The 13,543-nt window shown below is 32.7% G+C and overlaps 1 protein-coding gene across 4 annotated transcripts in view; it reads right to left on the reverse strand.

The window, feature by feature from the left end:
- RASA1 (RAS p21 protein activator 1) overlaps window positions 1-13,543 on the reverse strand; it is a 106,698-nt gene that overhangs the window by 25,673 nt on the left and 67,482 nt on the right. For all 4 annotated transcript variants that reach the window (XR_014022077.1, XM_081294930.1, XM_081294931.1 and 1 more), the window contains exons 9-11: window positions 12,693-12,771; window positions 4,843-4,963; window positions 3,729-3,885 (exon numbers count right to left, since the gene is read on the reverse strand). Coding sequence is in view for 3 of the 4 variants with exons in the window: in XM_081294930.1 (XP_081151056.1) it covers window positions 3,729-3,885; window positions 4,843-4,963; window positions 12,693-12,771 (357 nt within the window). In the remaining variant the exon portion in view is untranslated. The remainder of the gene's footprint in view (window positions 1-3,728; window positions 3,886-4,842; window positions 4,964-12,692; window positions 12,772-13,543) is intronic.

A 13,543-nucleotide genomic window follows, 5' to 3' on the forward strand; every position in this document is an offset into this window, starting at 1 on the left:
TAAGCCAAGTACTATACCAATAAGCAATATCCTCAGTCCTACTTTGCCATTTTATATAAGGGACTTGAGCATCTGTGGATTTTGGTGTTCATGGTGGTAGAACTAATCCCCCAGACTTAGAAGAGACAGACTACTTAGTACAGTTGCCTCCTAACATCTCATCCTTACTTAGCACTAATACAGTTATTGATAAACTGCATTAGTTGATATTGAATACTGTTGCTGGATCCCCAACATCTACTTTACCTACACATATATAGTAAATATAGCAGCCTTATTATTCATAGATCAATCCCACCAAAAAGCCACATTCATCAGGGTAATCTCATTCATCTCAATCCTAAAACTGGTTCTGAGGTGACTGTATTCCCAATATTTTCAACAATTAAGGAAATGAATGTTTGCCTATACTGTAGGAAATTGGTTTTGAAGAAAATGCAACATAATAAAGAAAGGCAGAGCAAAACTAAAGAAAAGAAGCCAACCAACCATATGTAAAGGCCAAGATTCCATATGATATTTTTTCTAATTGACACAAAAATTGTACATCTTTATGGAATACCATGTGACTGTCTCAATACATGTATTCACTGTGTAATATTAAAATTGGTATAAACATATTGACTTTCTTTCTCCCTTTAATAGTCTTCTTCTGTAGGTAAGTGATGTTGTCTAGTAGCGTTTTTATTTGTTTGTTTTTAGTTGTTGATGGACCTTTATTTTATTCATTTATTTATATGCGGTGTAAGAACTGAACCCAGTGCCTCACACATGTGAAGCAAGTGCTCTACCACTGAGCCACAACCCCAGCCTTTTTTTGGTTCTTAGTTTTCATGTGTCTATTATAGGTTTTTACTTGATTACTAGGAAGCTTACAATAAAATACCTTTTGATTATAACAAACTTTTTAACTGACAATCACCTAATTTGGTAAAGTTAGGAAAACAAATGCATAGATTAAAAATAGTAATAAAAAATCTACTCTTGCTCTTTATCCTCCTCAGATTTTGAATTTTTGATGTCCCATTTCACATCTTTTCATATTGTCTTATCTCTGAACTTAATACTAAGGTAGTTATTATTTATAATTGTTTTGTTTTTTAGTCTTGATTAAAGACATCACGATTTATGTGCCATTTTTGCCGTATTAGCATGTTCTGAATTTCTCAGTATAATTAATCCTACCAGTAAGTTTTATACCTTCTGATATTTAATTCTTATTCAGTATCTCTTTTCAGTTTGAAGAACTCCCTTTAGTATTTCCTTAGGACTAGTCCAGTGCTGATAAATTCACTTTCATTTGGGAATGTCTATCTCTCATTTCAGAAGGACAGCTTTGCTGGGTACAATATTCTGGTTGGCAGTTTTTTATTTAAATCTCTCTTCCCATTCCACCTTGATTTCTGCTGACAAATTAATTTTCAGGTAAATTGATACATCATTATGCATAATTTATTCCTTTTCTCTTGCTTTCAGAATCCTCTCATGAGAGTTTGGTTAGAATGTCTTGGGATAAGAGTTAATGAATTTAAGATTGATGACCTCTGACCTTCCTTTTCCTTGTATTTGTGTACTTCTCTAAGTTTGTGAAGTTCTCTGTTATTCTCTCTTTGCAATCAAGTCCCTCTTGAACCCCAATAACCCAAATTCTTGTTCTTTTAATACTGTCCCATAGTTTCTGTAAGCTTTCTTCATTTCTCTTTTTTTCTTCTCTAACTATATTTTTTAAGTAGCTTTAGAGCTCACTACTGCTTTCTTCTGTTTGATCATTTCTCCTATTGATGTCTTCTGTTGCATCTTCCATTTAATTTATTGTATTTTCAACTACAGGATATCAGTCTGATTCTTAAAAATGACTACAATCTGCCTATTAAACTTCTCTAATGGGACTGGAGTATGTACAGCTCAGGAATAGAAGGTGCTGGGTTTAATCCCCAGCACCACCATCCCCTCATCTCATCCCATCCCTGCCAAAAAAACTGGCAAATTACTAAACTGTTAATGTGCTTTCCAAAATTTCATTGAGTTTCTTAAAACAACTCTTGAATTTTGTGTCATAAAGTTAACATGCTTGTTGCTATGTGGTTGATTTCTGGCACATTTTTTCTCTACTAGATTAGGTCCTGGTTCCCTTTCAATGGATGCTTTTTAATATTTGACAGTATCTCACATTGAAGGATTAGAAATTTACTCCAGTCTTTACAATATGGTTTTAATTTGTGTCTGCCCTTCCAGAAAGTCTAGGTAAGCTGTTTACTATGTTTTCTGACCCTGCAGTCAATGCCACTATTTTCAACACTAGATGGTGCCCCAAGACCAAGTTTATTACAAATTCAAGTTAGTGTATTGTTTTAAGATGTGTGGTAAAAAACTGTAATACAGTCCTCTTGTCTATAACCCTCAGCTTGGGACCAGGGTGGGGCCCTGATGTCTTGTCCACAGTCACTATGGTCAGACACAATGGGTTCTGTCAGCCAGACTCCAAAGCAACAACTTAGACTTCTTCCCCCATGTAATGACTCTCTCCATGTTGTGCTTCCTAGGGCTAGGGAAGGGATAGATAGGACAGTCTACAGCTCCTACAAGATGGGTCACATCCAGAGCCCATAGTCCACCAAGACCAGGGCAGCAAAAAGGCAAAACCAAATCCCACACTATGGCCTGCCTTCTATCATAGTCCATTCATAGTCTGAGACCACTGCAGGCAGCTAGAACTTACAAAATACTTCAATAGGTAATAAAAGTGATGAGCACCTCTACAAAGACTCTAGCACAAAGTATTGATAAAGCTTATGGTGAAAGGTAAAGCCATTAATCTTAAGCAAAAATCTAAATATAATTACAAGATGGATTTGTCTTGTAATGCTTGGTATTTAGCTTATAAATTCATATTTGACTTAAAATCAAAAACGTTGAAATCAATGTAAGAAAATTCAAATCTGAAATTTTTTTTGTACTGAAACAATTATAGCTTTTTTTTTTTTTAATTGAGTTCCTTGGGGAAATGCCTATAAAGAGCAGAATTGAGTATACCTAGCATAATCAGATCACTGAGTTAAGAGAGAATGTGATAGGGGCTGGGGATGTGGCTCAAGCGGTAGCGCGCTCGCCTGGCATGCGTGCCGCCCGGGTTCGATCCTCAGCACCACATACCAACAAAGATGTTGTGTCCACCGAGAACTAAAAAATAAATATTAAAAATTCTCTCTCTCTCTCACTCTCTCTCCTCTCTCACTCTCTCTTTAAAAAAAAAAAAAGAATGTGATAAAATTAGAGAATAGGTGAAAAGACCCAAATTAAGTCATTCAAAGGATTATTAACAGAGGCAGAGAGAAAACAGGTTATAGACGGATAAGTACTACTACAAATGTCAAAAGATTAAGAATAAATAAAATAATTTTTTAAAAAAATATTTTATTAACTATTTTTGATGATAATAAATTATTTTCTAATTATCTTTTGATGATTTCTATATTTAACATGGGTAAATAAACTTGATTTAATGCTTTAAAAAGAAAAGATTTCTGCCTAATATAGTGGAGTAGAATTTTAAATACAAGTTAGTCTAAAATAAACAAGGAAAACAAAAATTACTCTACAAAGTAAATCTAAAATTTTTAGATGATTTTATGTTCTGAAAAGCATTTTTGTTGTGCTTTAAAATGATGTGAATATACATATTATTTTATTAAAATAATTACAAAAGCAAAATAGAGAACCAGTCTTACCTGCCAAAGAGACTATCATGAACAACATACACAGAACAAACACTGAGATCTATTAATCCTTTTGGTTTTGTAGCTCGTTTTTCACTTTCAAAATAAATAAGTTGGGCATCACTGCCCTCTAAGATAAAATATAAATTTTTCCAACGTTTTCCTTTGCCTGTTAAAAAATAATTGCTTTCCTTTAGCCAAGCATGAATTGTAAAATCACATATAATAAAAAGCTGATGATTATTAAACACATTTCAATTTTTATTATAAAACTTAAATAATACACCAATCCTTTTTGGAGGGAGGGGGCCACAACACCTTTATTTTATCTATTTATTTTTAATGCACTGCTGACAATCAAACCCAGTGTCTCACACATACTAGATAAATGCTCTACCACTGAGCTAAAACTCCAGCCCCTACACCAATCCTTGAATGAGAAAATTTCTGAGACTTCTTTTTGTTTTTAAAATACTTCTTTAGTTGTAGATGAACACGGTACCTTTATTTATTTATTTTTATGTGGTGCTGAGGATAAACCCAGTGCCTCATGCATTCTAGGCAAGCACTCTACCACTGAGCCAAAACTCCAGCCCACTGTAACTTCTTTTTAAAAGTGCCTTCTGTTATATACTGCTTATTTTAATGAATCAAAGAACAAATGACAAAGATATTTTAACTATATCTTCAGATATTTCACTGTGATAAAATGTTCAAAATTCTTATTTGGGCATAATACTTTATTCTAGTCTTAAGGAAAGAATTCTTCCAATAAAACACAACTCCATTTCCTCAAATCATCCTAATGTCAAAAATAAAAACCCCAATACCATGAGTGTGCAAGTAGTTTCTCTTTGTTTACCAAAAAAAAAAAAAAAAAAGGCATGGATACAGGGAGCAAAGAAACACTTGGAACTACCTGAGAATTTAAGAACATTCTTGGAAATACATAGGCTGTTTTCTAAATCCCTAGTTGGAAATATGGACAATATACATATACTTGGGCTTAAAGGATGTCAACTTACTAAATTACAATTAAGTTTTATGTCTGATATTTGCAATTTCTCTATCAAATGGATTAATAGTAAAATATTAAATTGGATCTTTATTCTAAAAGTTCACTTACCCTTTTTCAGAAGATAACCTTTCTTAACAATATTTTTATAAAAGGCATCCTTTGTTTTGCGACGTATTGTATTATAGATTTCCTTGCCATCCACTGTATCATTGAGTACTTGTTCTTGATCCTGAGTTTAAAAATATTTAAATTATTTCATGAATTCTTAATCTAAATAAGGAAAAAATATACCAAATCAACAATTAAAAACCAGAGAAAGGGTTTTAATACTAAAATCCAGATGTACCTAACAGATAAGATTCTTTATTTTCCAAAGAAATTCTCAGAAAGATTTCCTTATTATTTCTCAAGAACATGGACAACTTTCCCAGAAATTTTCCATACCATTTCCTGATAACATATCTCATGGAAGACAAATAAGCCATTTCAAACACTACTTTCAATTTGTTATTTTATAGCAAATTATGTTTTATAAATATTAATTTGTCCTACATAACTGGTAAATTAGTAGCCAATCTGAAACATAAAGCAAATTATTGTTTGCTAATGTACAAGTAAAAAAAAAAATTAAGTGAACATAGAAAACTGAACCCAGCTGAAGTTTAAACACCTGAACAAAACACACCCCCCATCTCAAATACAGTTCGCATAGTTCACTACAGTGTGATATGTCTGTCTCACCCATCTATCTATCCACGCCTGGTGTTATACTTCAGATAATTCTCATTCTACCACTTCACAATTTTCTCATGTTTCAACACCCCACTTCCACACATAAACTTCAAGTTTTTATCAAGCAAAAGTGTCAGATTTATTATAATATTTATATATTTCTTAATCATTTAGAATGTATAAAGTTATGCCACATTTTTATTAGGAACCCTGTCTTTTGATGTGTCACTGATGAAGTGAGAAGTGTTAGACTTCTAAGTTCACTTTCCTTCCCCACAAGCCCTGTGGTTTTTATTGCTTGATTTTGCATATATCACATTATAGCATAGCTAACACATAGGAATGCATGTATCACATTATAGCACAGCTGATATTAATCACTAAAATGTCCAAATAACGCCAAGAATAAAGTTAGAATGTAAAGAAAAGAGTGCTTTCAATCAAGATCTTCCCAGAATAAATCAATCTTCAATTTTACTATTGATTGGGGTCCTGTTAACTCAATTTTAGTGTTTTGATTCCTTTTTCAACCAGTTCTTATATTTGCAAAAAATGATATTTTATAAATTTTAGTCTTAAGAGACTTTGTGAGTCCATTCAATCCTTTTATAAATCTAAGATGCATTCTGGGATTTTCATAATCTTCTTTGTCCCACATTTTGAGACATTCTATTGTTTTATCATCCTTTATTTCATTATTACTCAACAGTTATTCCCAAGTATGCTAAAAAATATACTGAAATAGTAAGAAAATAGAAGCATGAATTACCTAGAGCAGAGGTGGCCAATTGTAGTATGCATGCTAAATCCAGCCCACCACCTGTTTTTGTACATAAAGTTTTACTGGAACACAGCTGTGCTCATTCTTTCACACATTATATGTGGTTGCTTTCAACTACAAATGCAGTTTAGCAGTTGTGACAGATTGAATGTCCACAAAACCTAAAATATTTACTATCTGACCCTTCACAGAAATACTCTACCAACCTCTGGCTTAGGAAATGATGCAATACTAAAATAATCAGCTCTATTGCATCATTCTTTTATTTTTTTTACTATGTTGCCAAATATTGCAGCATCTCTTGAAAAAAGATAAAAGGCCACCTTTGTTGTCTTTTTATTAGTTTTCATGGAAGAAAGTTAAAAATTCATAACTCTTAATTATCTGCACTGATAAAGAGAAAAGATTGACAGATTAAATGTTTACCATTTATCAAAATAACATGATGAATTTAAAGAAACAGGTCCACACTGGACTCTACTGTGATGGCAAATTGATTTTGATGATCAAAATCTTATGACTATGAGTCCTCACATGATAATATACTTAATCACTTTTCTGAGATTTAAAAAAAACAATGAGTGAGCCATATTATTTCTAACGGGAAAAAGGAAATACAATGTTATCATCTAGTTAGCAATTCAATAGAAAAGACATTATCTCACAATATTTTGGGATAACCTGGATTATCCTGTTTTGCTAAACAAAATGAGACTGAATCTTGAAATTTTTGTGCACAGATTTTTAACATAAATTTTAAGTAGGAAAAATATGGAAGGCACTTTGCATAAGAAAAGGTTATTGAAGGAAAACAGCTGATGTAGAAATTTAATTTACTGGAATAGTCAATCTAATTTGGTATTTATAAACCTAAACATTACAATTATCTTACACTTATGGAACAAAGAAGACTATACTCTCCAACAAAATTATGAGCCTTTAATGTTTTCAAAAGCACTGCATTTGGCAAATCAAAACTACTCTTAAGATTTCATCTCACTCCAGTCAGAACAGCAGCTATTAAGAATACAGACAACAATAAGTGTTGGCAAGGAATGTGGGGGAAAAGGCACACTCATACGTTGCTGGTGGGACTGCAAAATGCTGCAGCCAATATGGAAAGCAGTATGGAGGCCCCTCGGAAAACTGGGAATGGAACCACCATTTGACCCAGCTGTCACTCTCTTCGGTCTCTACCCAAAGGATTTAAAAACAGCAAAAAAAAAAAACAAAAAAAACAAACAAAAAAAAAACAGCATACTGCAGGGACACAGCCACATCAATGTTTATTGCAACACAATTCACAAATAGCTAAACTATAGAACCAACCTAGATGCCCTTCAGTAGATGAATGGATAAAGAAAATGTGGTATATATACACAAAGGAATATTACTGAGCAATAAAAGAGAATAAAATCATGGCATTTGCAGGTAAATGGATGGAGTTGGAGAAAATAATGCCAAGTGAAGTTAGCCAATCCCAAAAACCAAATGCCAAATGTTTTCTCTGATATAAGGAGGCTGATTCATAGTGGGGTTAGGAGGAGGAGCATGGGAAAATTAGATGAACTCTAGAAAGGGCAAAGGAGAGGGAGGAGAAGGAAGGGGGCAAGGGGTATAGAAACAATGGTGGAATGAGATGAAAATCATTACCCTAAGTATATATATGAAGACAAGAATGGTGTGAATGTACTTTGTATACAACCAGAGACTTGAAAAATTGTGTTCTATGTATTATATAATTGTAATGCATTCTGCTGACATGTATAACAAATTAGAATTTTAAAAAAATTTAAAAAGCATTACATTTGATGATACAAGTACAAGAAATAACCATAAGCTAGGAGAACTCAGTAGCAATGTATTTAAAATCTGCTACTAGTATTGCATTTTTATGGTAAAAGTTCAAGAGTCATGGTAATTATAAGCAGGACTTAGTAGAAATCTAGAATTACCAATATAAAATGGGTATGTTCCAGGCTGGGGCAGGGTGCTTGCCTAGCACTGGATTTAAACCTTAACATCACATAAAAATAAACAAAATAAAGGCATTCTGTCCATCTACAACTACAAAAAAAATTTTTTTTAAAGTTGGATATGTTTCAAGTACACATAAAGGAGCTAAAGAGCAATTAGCTGCATTCAAAAGACTTGTCTATTTCAGGAATGTAAACCTGTAGAAACAAGGAAATACAGAACAAAAAAAAAAATTGCTAAACTTCAGTTTTTAATCACATTTTCTAAAAAAGTTGTTTTGGTCTATTTCAATTGCCAGTACTACCTGCTTTCTTTCCCTCCTCCCTTGGACCCCTTCCTCTACTCTACTGGTCTTCCTTCTATTAATTCATTTTTTAATTGGTATATTGTACTTTACATAAAATTGGAATTCATTGTGATATATTTGTACATGCACATAGCAACGAAGCAAATTATGCTAATGCATTTATGAATGTCAAAATAACTATATGACATTTATGAATGTCAAAATAACTATAATGTACTAATTTAAAAAAAAGTGTGGAGGTAGGAAACAAATTGTTTTGATATTATTTCTTTACTCTTACCTATATAAATTATGTGTAAAGATACTTATGAATATAAAAATTTAAGAGGTTACAAAGAACAAAACGGTAAATCATGATGACCACTTTCCTGGTAATACAAATTTATACTTATTAATCTTTATTTCAGTGGTGATAAGACTGTTTTAGCTGTAGAATAGGTCATATTTGTCATTAAGATACTACATTAATATTTGGGTCTAAATACCTGATTTCAAGATAATCTGTTTATGTCTTAAAAATTAAATTATTGTAAGTCGTGTTATTTTAACCCCACAAATGCTAAAACATTCTAATAAAATATAAGACACTATGGGGAAGAACACAACTTTGCTTTCTAAGCTCTAGAAAAACCAGTGGAAGATAGAAGGGAAGGTTTCTCTATGTGTTCCTTATCTCAGCCCACTCGCTACATAGTTCTAGAGAGGGAGATCACAAATCTGACATATATCTCCCAAAGCACAGAAGATAGTCTGATTAGTGAGAGTCTGACAGCCACTGAAACAAGTCTTTTCATAGAGATATGGCACACTCCTGAAGCCAGACTTCAATAACAAATCTTGCCTTTGTCACTTAATGGCTAGGAAAACTCCATTTAATAATTCAATACAATAAATGTTTGTTGATTGTCAGGTGCCTTTTCTAGGTTTTTTTTTTTTTTTTTTTTTTTTTTTTTTTTTGCTCATCTATTTGTTTGTTTTGTGGTACTGGGATTGAACCTGGGGTGCTTTACTACTGATATATTTTCCAGTCCTTTTATCTTTTGAGACACGGACTCACTAAATTTCAAAGGCTGACAAATTTGCGATCCTCCTGCCTCAGCCAGGGAATTATAGGCATTTGCCACTGTGCTTAGCTCTGTTCTAGTTTTTGAGATACAATAGTGAACAAATCAAAAATGTCTATCTTCATGGAACTTATATTCTAACCAGGGAAAAATGATAAATGCTTTACAAGATAGAGTAAGCTGCAGTGACACATCTAGGTATCTAAATAACTCTCATTGTGAAGCTAATTTTTTAGCAAAAACTTGAAAGACAAGAGTTAAGCAATTGGATTTCTGAAAGAAAATAATTTTGGGCAGAGTGAAAAACTAGTGACAATATCCTAAGAAAGGAAAAAGTATGACATTTAAAAAACAAATAGCACTTGAAGCAAGTATGTATGTAAAAGAGTGACAGACAAGGATAGTAGAAGGAGATGAGTGTAAGAGAACTAATGAAACACCACTGTAGAGCCCTGCATGCCACAGTAGGGACTTTGGCTTTAACTATTAACTGAAATGTAGAACATCTGCAAGTGGAGTGACATGATCTGACTCACATTTTAAATGATCCCTCGGTCTTTTGTGTGGTATAAGGGGACAAAGGTAGACACAGTGGGATGAAGTCAGTTTCTGGTGTTGTTCACATTCTAGATATATTTTGAAGCACAGTTAGCAGGAAACTCCTGACAGGTTGGATACAGAGTACAGAAAAGAAAGAGAGGAGTCAAGATGACTTTAATGCCTTAAGTAATTAACTTAACCTCTTTGGTCTAAGTTTCTCTATTTGTAAAATAGTCACAGTGTAAACCTCAACAAATTGTGAAATAATTAAAAGAATTAACATGTATAAAAACCTGTGCTTAGAATATGGTGCTCAATAATGTTAGTTACTTTTATTGTGAAGTGTGTTATCTCAAAAGGCTCACTCTTTTTTTGTAGAGCCTGTCTCAAGAAGCATTAGTTCAGAACTCTGCTGTTTCCATTCCACCATCTTAGCTTGAGTCTGGGAATGCAGGGTTACATTAGGATAAGTGAGCTGATTTTACTAATCAGTTTGTTCATCAGCAAAAGGATATTACTGCCTTTATGTTCTCTAATAGTGAAAATCCTACTAAAAGGCTAAGTGAGTATTTGATTCCCCAACTTCTGTTGTAACCTACTTTTACTTCAGGACCAAAATAATAGACTACAAATAGTATTTAACAGTGCCCATATAGCAATCAAATTGCTTTATAATAAGCAATAAGTTAGTTTTTAGGTATTCTATACTTATAGACATTCTGCAAAGGGTAGCAATTTGAAGCTTATTCAGTTATAAAACAAGACAAATAAGAGTGAGGTACTTTATTTCAAGTAATTCTTAAAACAACCTTGCAACATGTATTAAAAGTGTTAGATGCCACATACTACTTATTTTTCTAACTATAAAATGTTAAGAAAACTACAAGCAAAAATTTAGGATGGAAACTTTTATTATTTAATGTGTGGACAGATATAATTTATAGACTTATGAAAGAAATTTAAATCACCACTGACTCAACCAGTCAATATGAATTAGAATTAAGAATATTGAAATGTAACAGATGTACGTTAGAATCTGTTACATTTCAATATTCTTAATTCTATTCATACAATTCTGTATAGCAGAATCTGTCATCTGAAGACAAAGGCACTTCTGACCCCTAATAAAAGGCCTTAGTAGTGTTTCTAGAAAGCATATACCATACTGTATGGTTTTTTTTAAGTCTGTTTTACATAAAATTAGAGCAAGCAGCCAAGCTCAACAGAACTACCCCACCCCAAAAAAAAATGGTGCATCTGTGTTGACTAATTATTAGAAAGTTTTCAAGAAGGAAGTGAAACTTAAGATTGATTTTAAACTAGCAGCATTTAGATAGAGACTGACATGAAGATAGGAAGGAGTACAAATAGATTTAAAACACTTAGTTAAAAAATAATAATAAAAAAATTTAGTAACATACAGGTAGAAAAAAGTGGTTGCTTCATTCTAGAGAACGTAGTCATTCATTCAACTAATACTTATGAATTATTTAATGGTGTCAAGTACTATTTAAGGAATAAGGAAAAACAATTCAAAGGGGGAAAAAATCATTATCATGACCTTATATTCTACTAGAAAAACATGAGAAAATGAAGGAAGATGTATTAAAATGTGACAAGATTATGATGATTCTTGAATTTATGCTCAGCTTCAAAATAGTGATTTCTCATTTAGTAACTACAACAAGTTGTAAATAACAACCATCTGAAATTAACTTGCTGGTAGGAGACAAAAACTGGAAAATCGGAGACATTCCAAATTAATGAACAATTTAGCTGTATACCCAAACCTCTTACATAATCCTTTTTAATCTCTGAGTTATCAATACCTCTATTTTACACACTAGAATTTCTTAAATTACTCTGTAAAGCACTTTTTTCTAACCTTTTCCCTATCATATTTCTGAAAGTATGAGTTAAAAGTAGAGGTTAATCACCCCATGAATTGAGCAACCAAGATTTAACAGGCTAATTTGAGGCTAATCACTCCTCTTTAGTTTTGGGTTTTACTCGCTCATACCTTCTCTTGGGCCTTGTACAACAGGTACTGCCACTACATATCCACCCCCCCCCCCATCACTATCACTTTCCTCTTTACCATAGTCTTAGTTTACAGACATACTCAAACTCTCTGGCGATAATATTATAGTCAAAGAAATAAAAAACTGGAACCCCTCTGGGCACTAGTCCTCTTCTATCATTGTGTGTGTGCCTGTGTGTTTCATTTCCTTTCCTACTGAGCTTACCTAGATATTTCTGGTTGTGATTCATCCATGCTACCTCCACTTTTGCCTCTAATAACTCACTCCTCAACCCCATGCTTCTTGGCTTCTGTCTCCATCACATTTCTATTCTCAAAAAGCCACCAAGGACTTCCTAATTATCTAGAATCAACACAGATAAAAACTAAGAAATTCTCTTAGGATTCATTTTTTGAAAGAATCGCAGTAAACTAAATCTTGTTTAGTTTTAATTGAATGAATGTTTGCATAACATATCACCAAAATGCATTTTAAAATACAATGCTAATTAATGAAAAAAGAAAAATAACACTGACCTGCATTGGTACCGGTTCCTTAAGATAATATCCTTCAACAATCTGTTCTTTTCTATAATGATCTATGATATCCCCAATGCTGTTAAAATAAAAATAACATAATTGGTTTCACAAAATATCTAAATCTTTTAAAATACAACTAAATCCTGTTACCAAGGATCATCTATTCACAAGTTTCTTTCAAAGCATGTAACTTGGATATATTAATAGAATAAATGATCTTACATTATTTTAGAAAAAGAAGAATGTTTCTAACATAGGTTCACAGGTCAAAAGAAGTGAGCCAGAGATTGTAATTTCCTATTTACATCAAGTGAACAGTCAAGTCAACAATATACTCAGAGCCACCATCAGGAAATGATTAAACAACCATATTTTTTGTTTTATACCAGAGTACTTAAAACATATTGAGTATTAAGAACTGACAGGGGGAAAAAATAGCATTTATTTAGGAAGTAGAGTTCAGATAAACTAACAATTTTTATCGTGGAAATATTTATATATTATGCTTTCCCATCAGATGCAGTGGTCATAAATGAACAGTAGGTGAAAGTAGAGGAGAAGAAAGGGAAAGAAAGGAAAAAATAAGAGTGAAGAGCTAATTTCACCTGTATGATTAGCACCAGACCAAGAAAGGCTTACTGATGATTCTGATAAAAAAGTATTATCAACTGTTCTAAACATTTGGGAAATATTACAAATAAAACAAAACTAAAAATAAAATGGTATAATGTATTTTAACACAAAATTTAGCTTGCCATAATGAGTTTTTTAATATATAAAAGTGCTTCTTGGGTTTGGGGATGTAGCTCAAGCGGTAGCGCGCTCGTCTGGCATGCGCAGGGCGCTGG

This window comes from Spermophilus citellus, assembly GCF_964194105.1.
Source record: "Spermophilus citellus genome assembly, chromosome: 1".
NCBI lineage: Eukaryota > Metazoa > Chordata > Mammalia > Rodentia > Sciuridae > Spermophilus > Spermophilus citellus.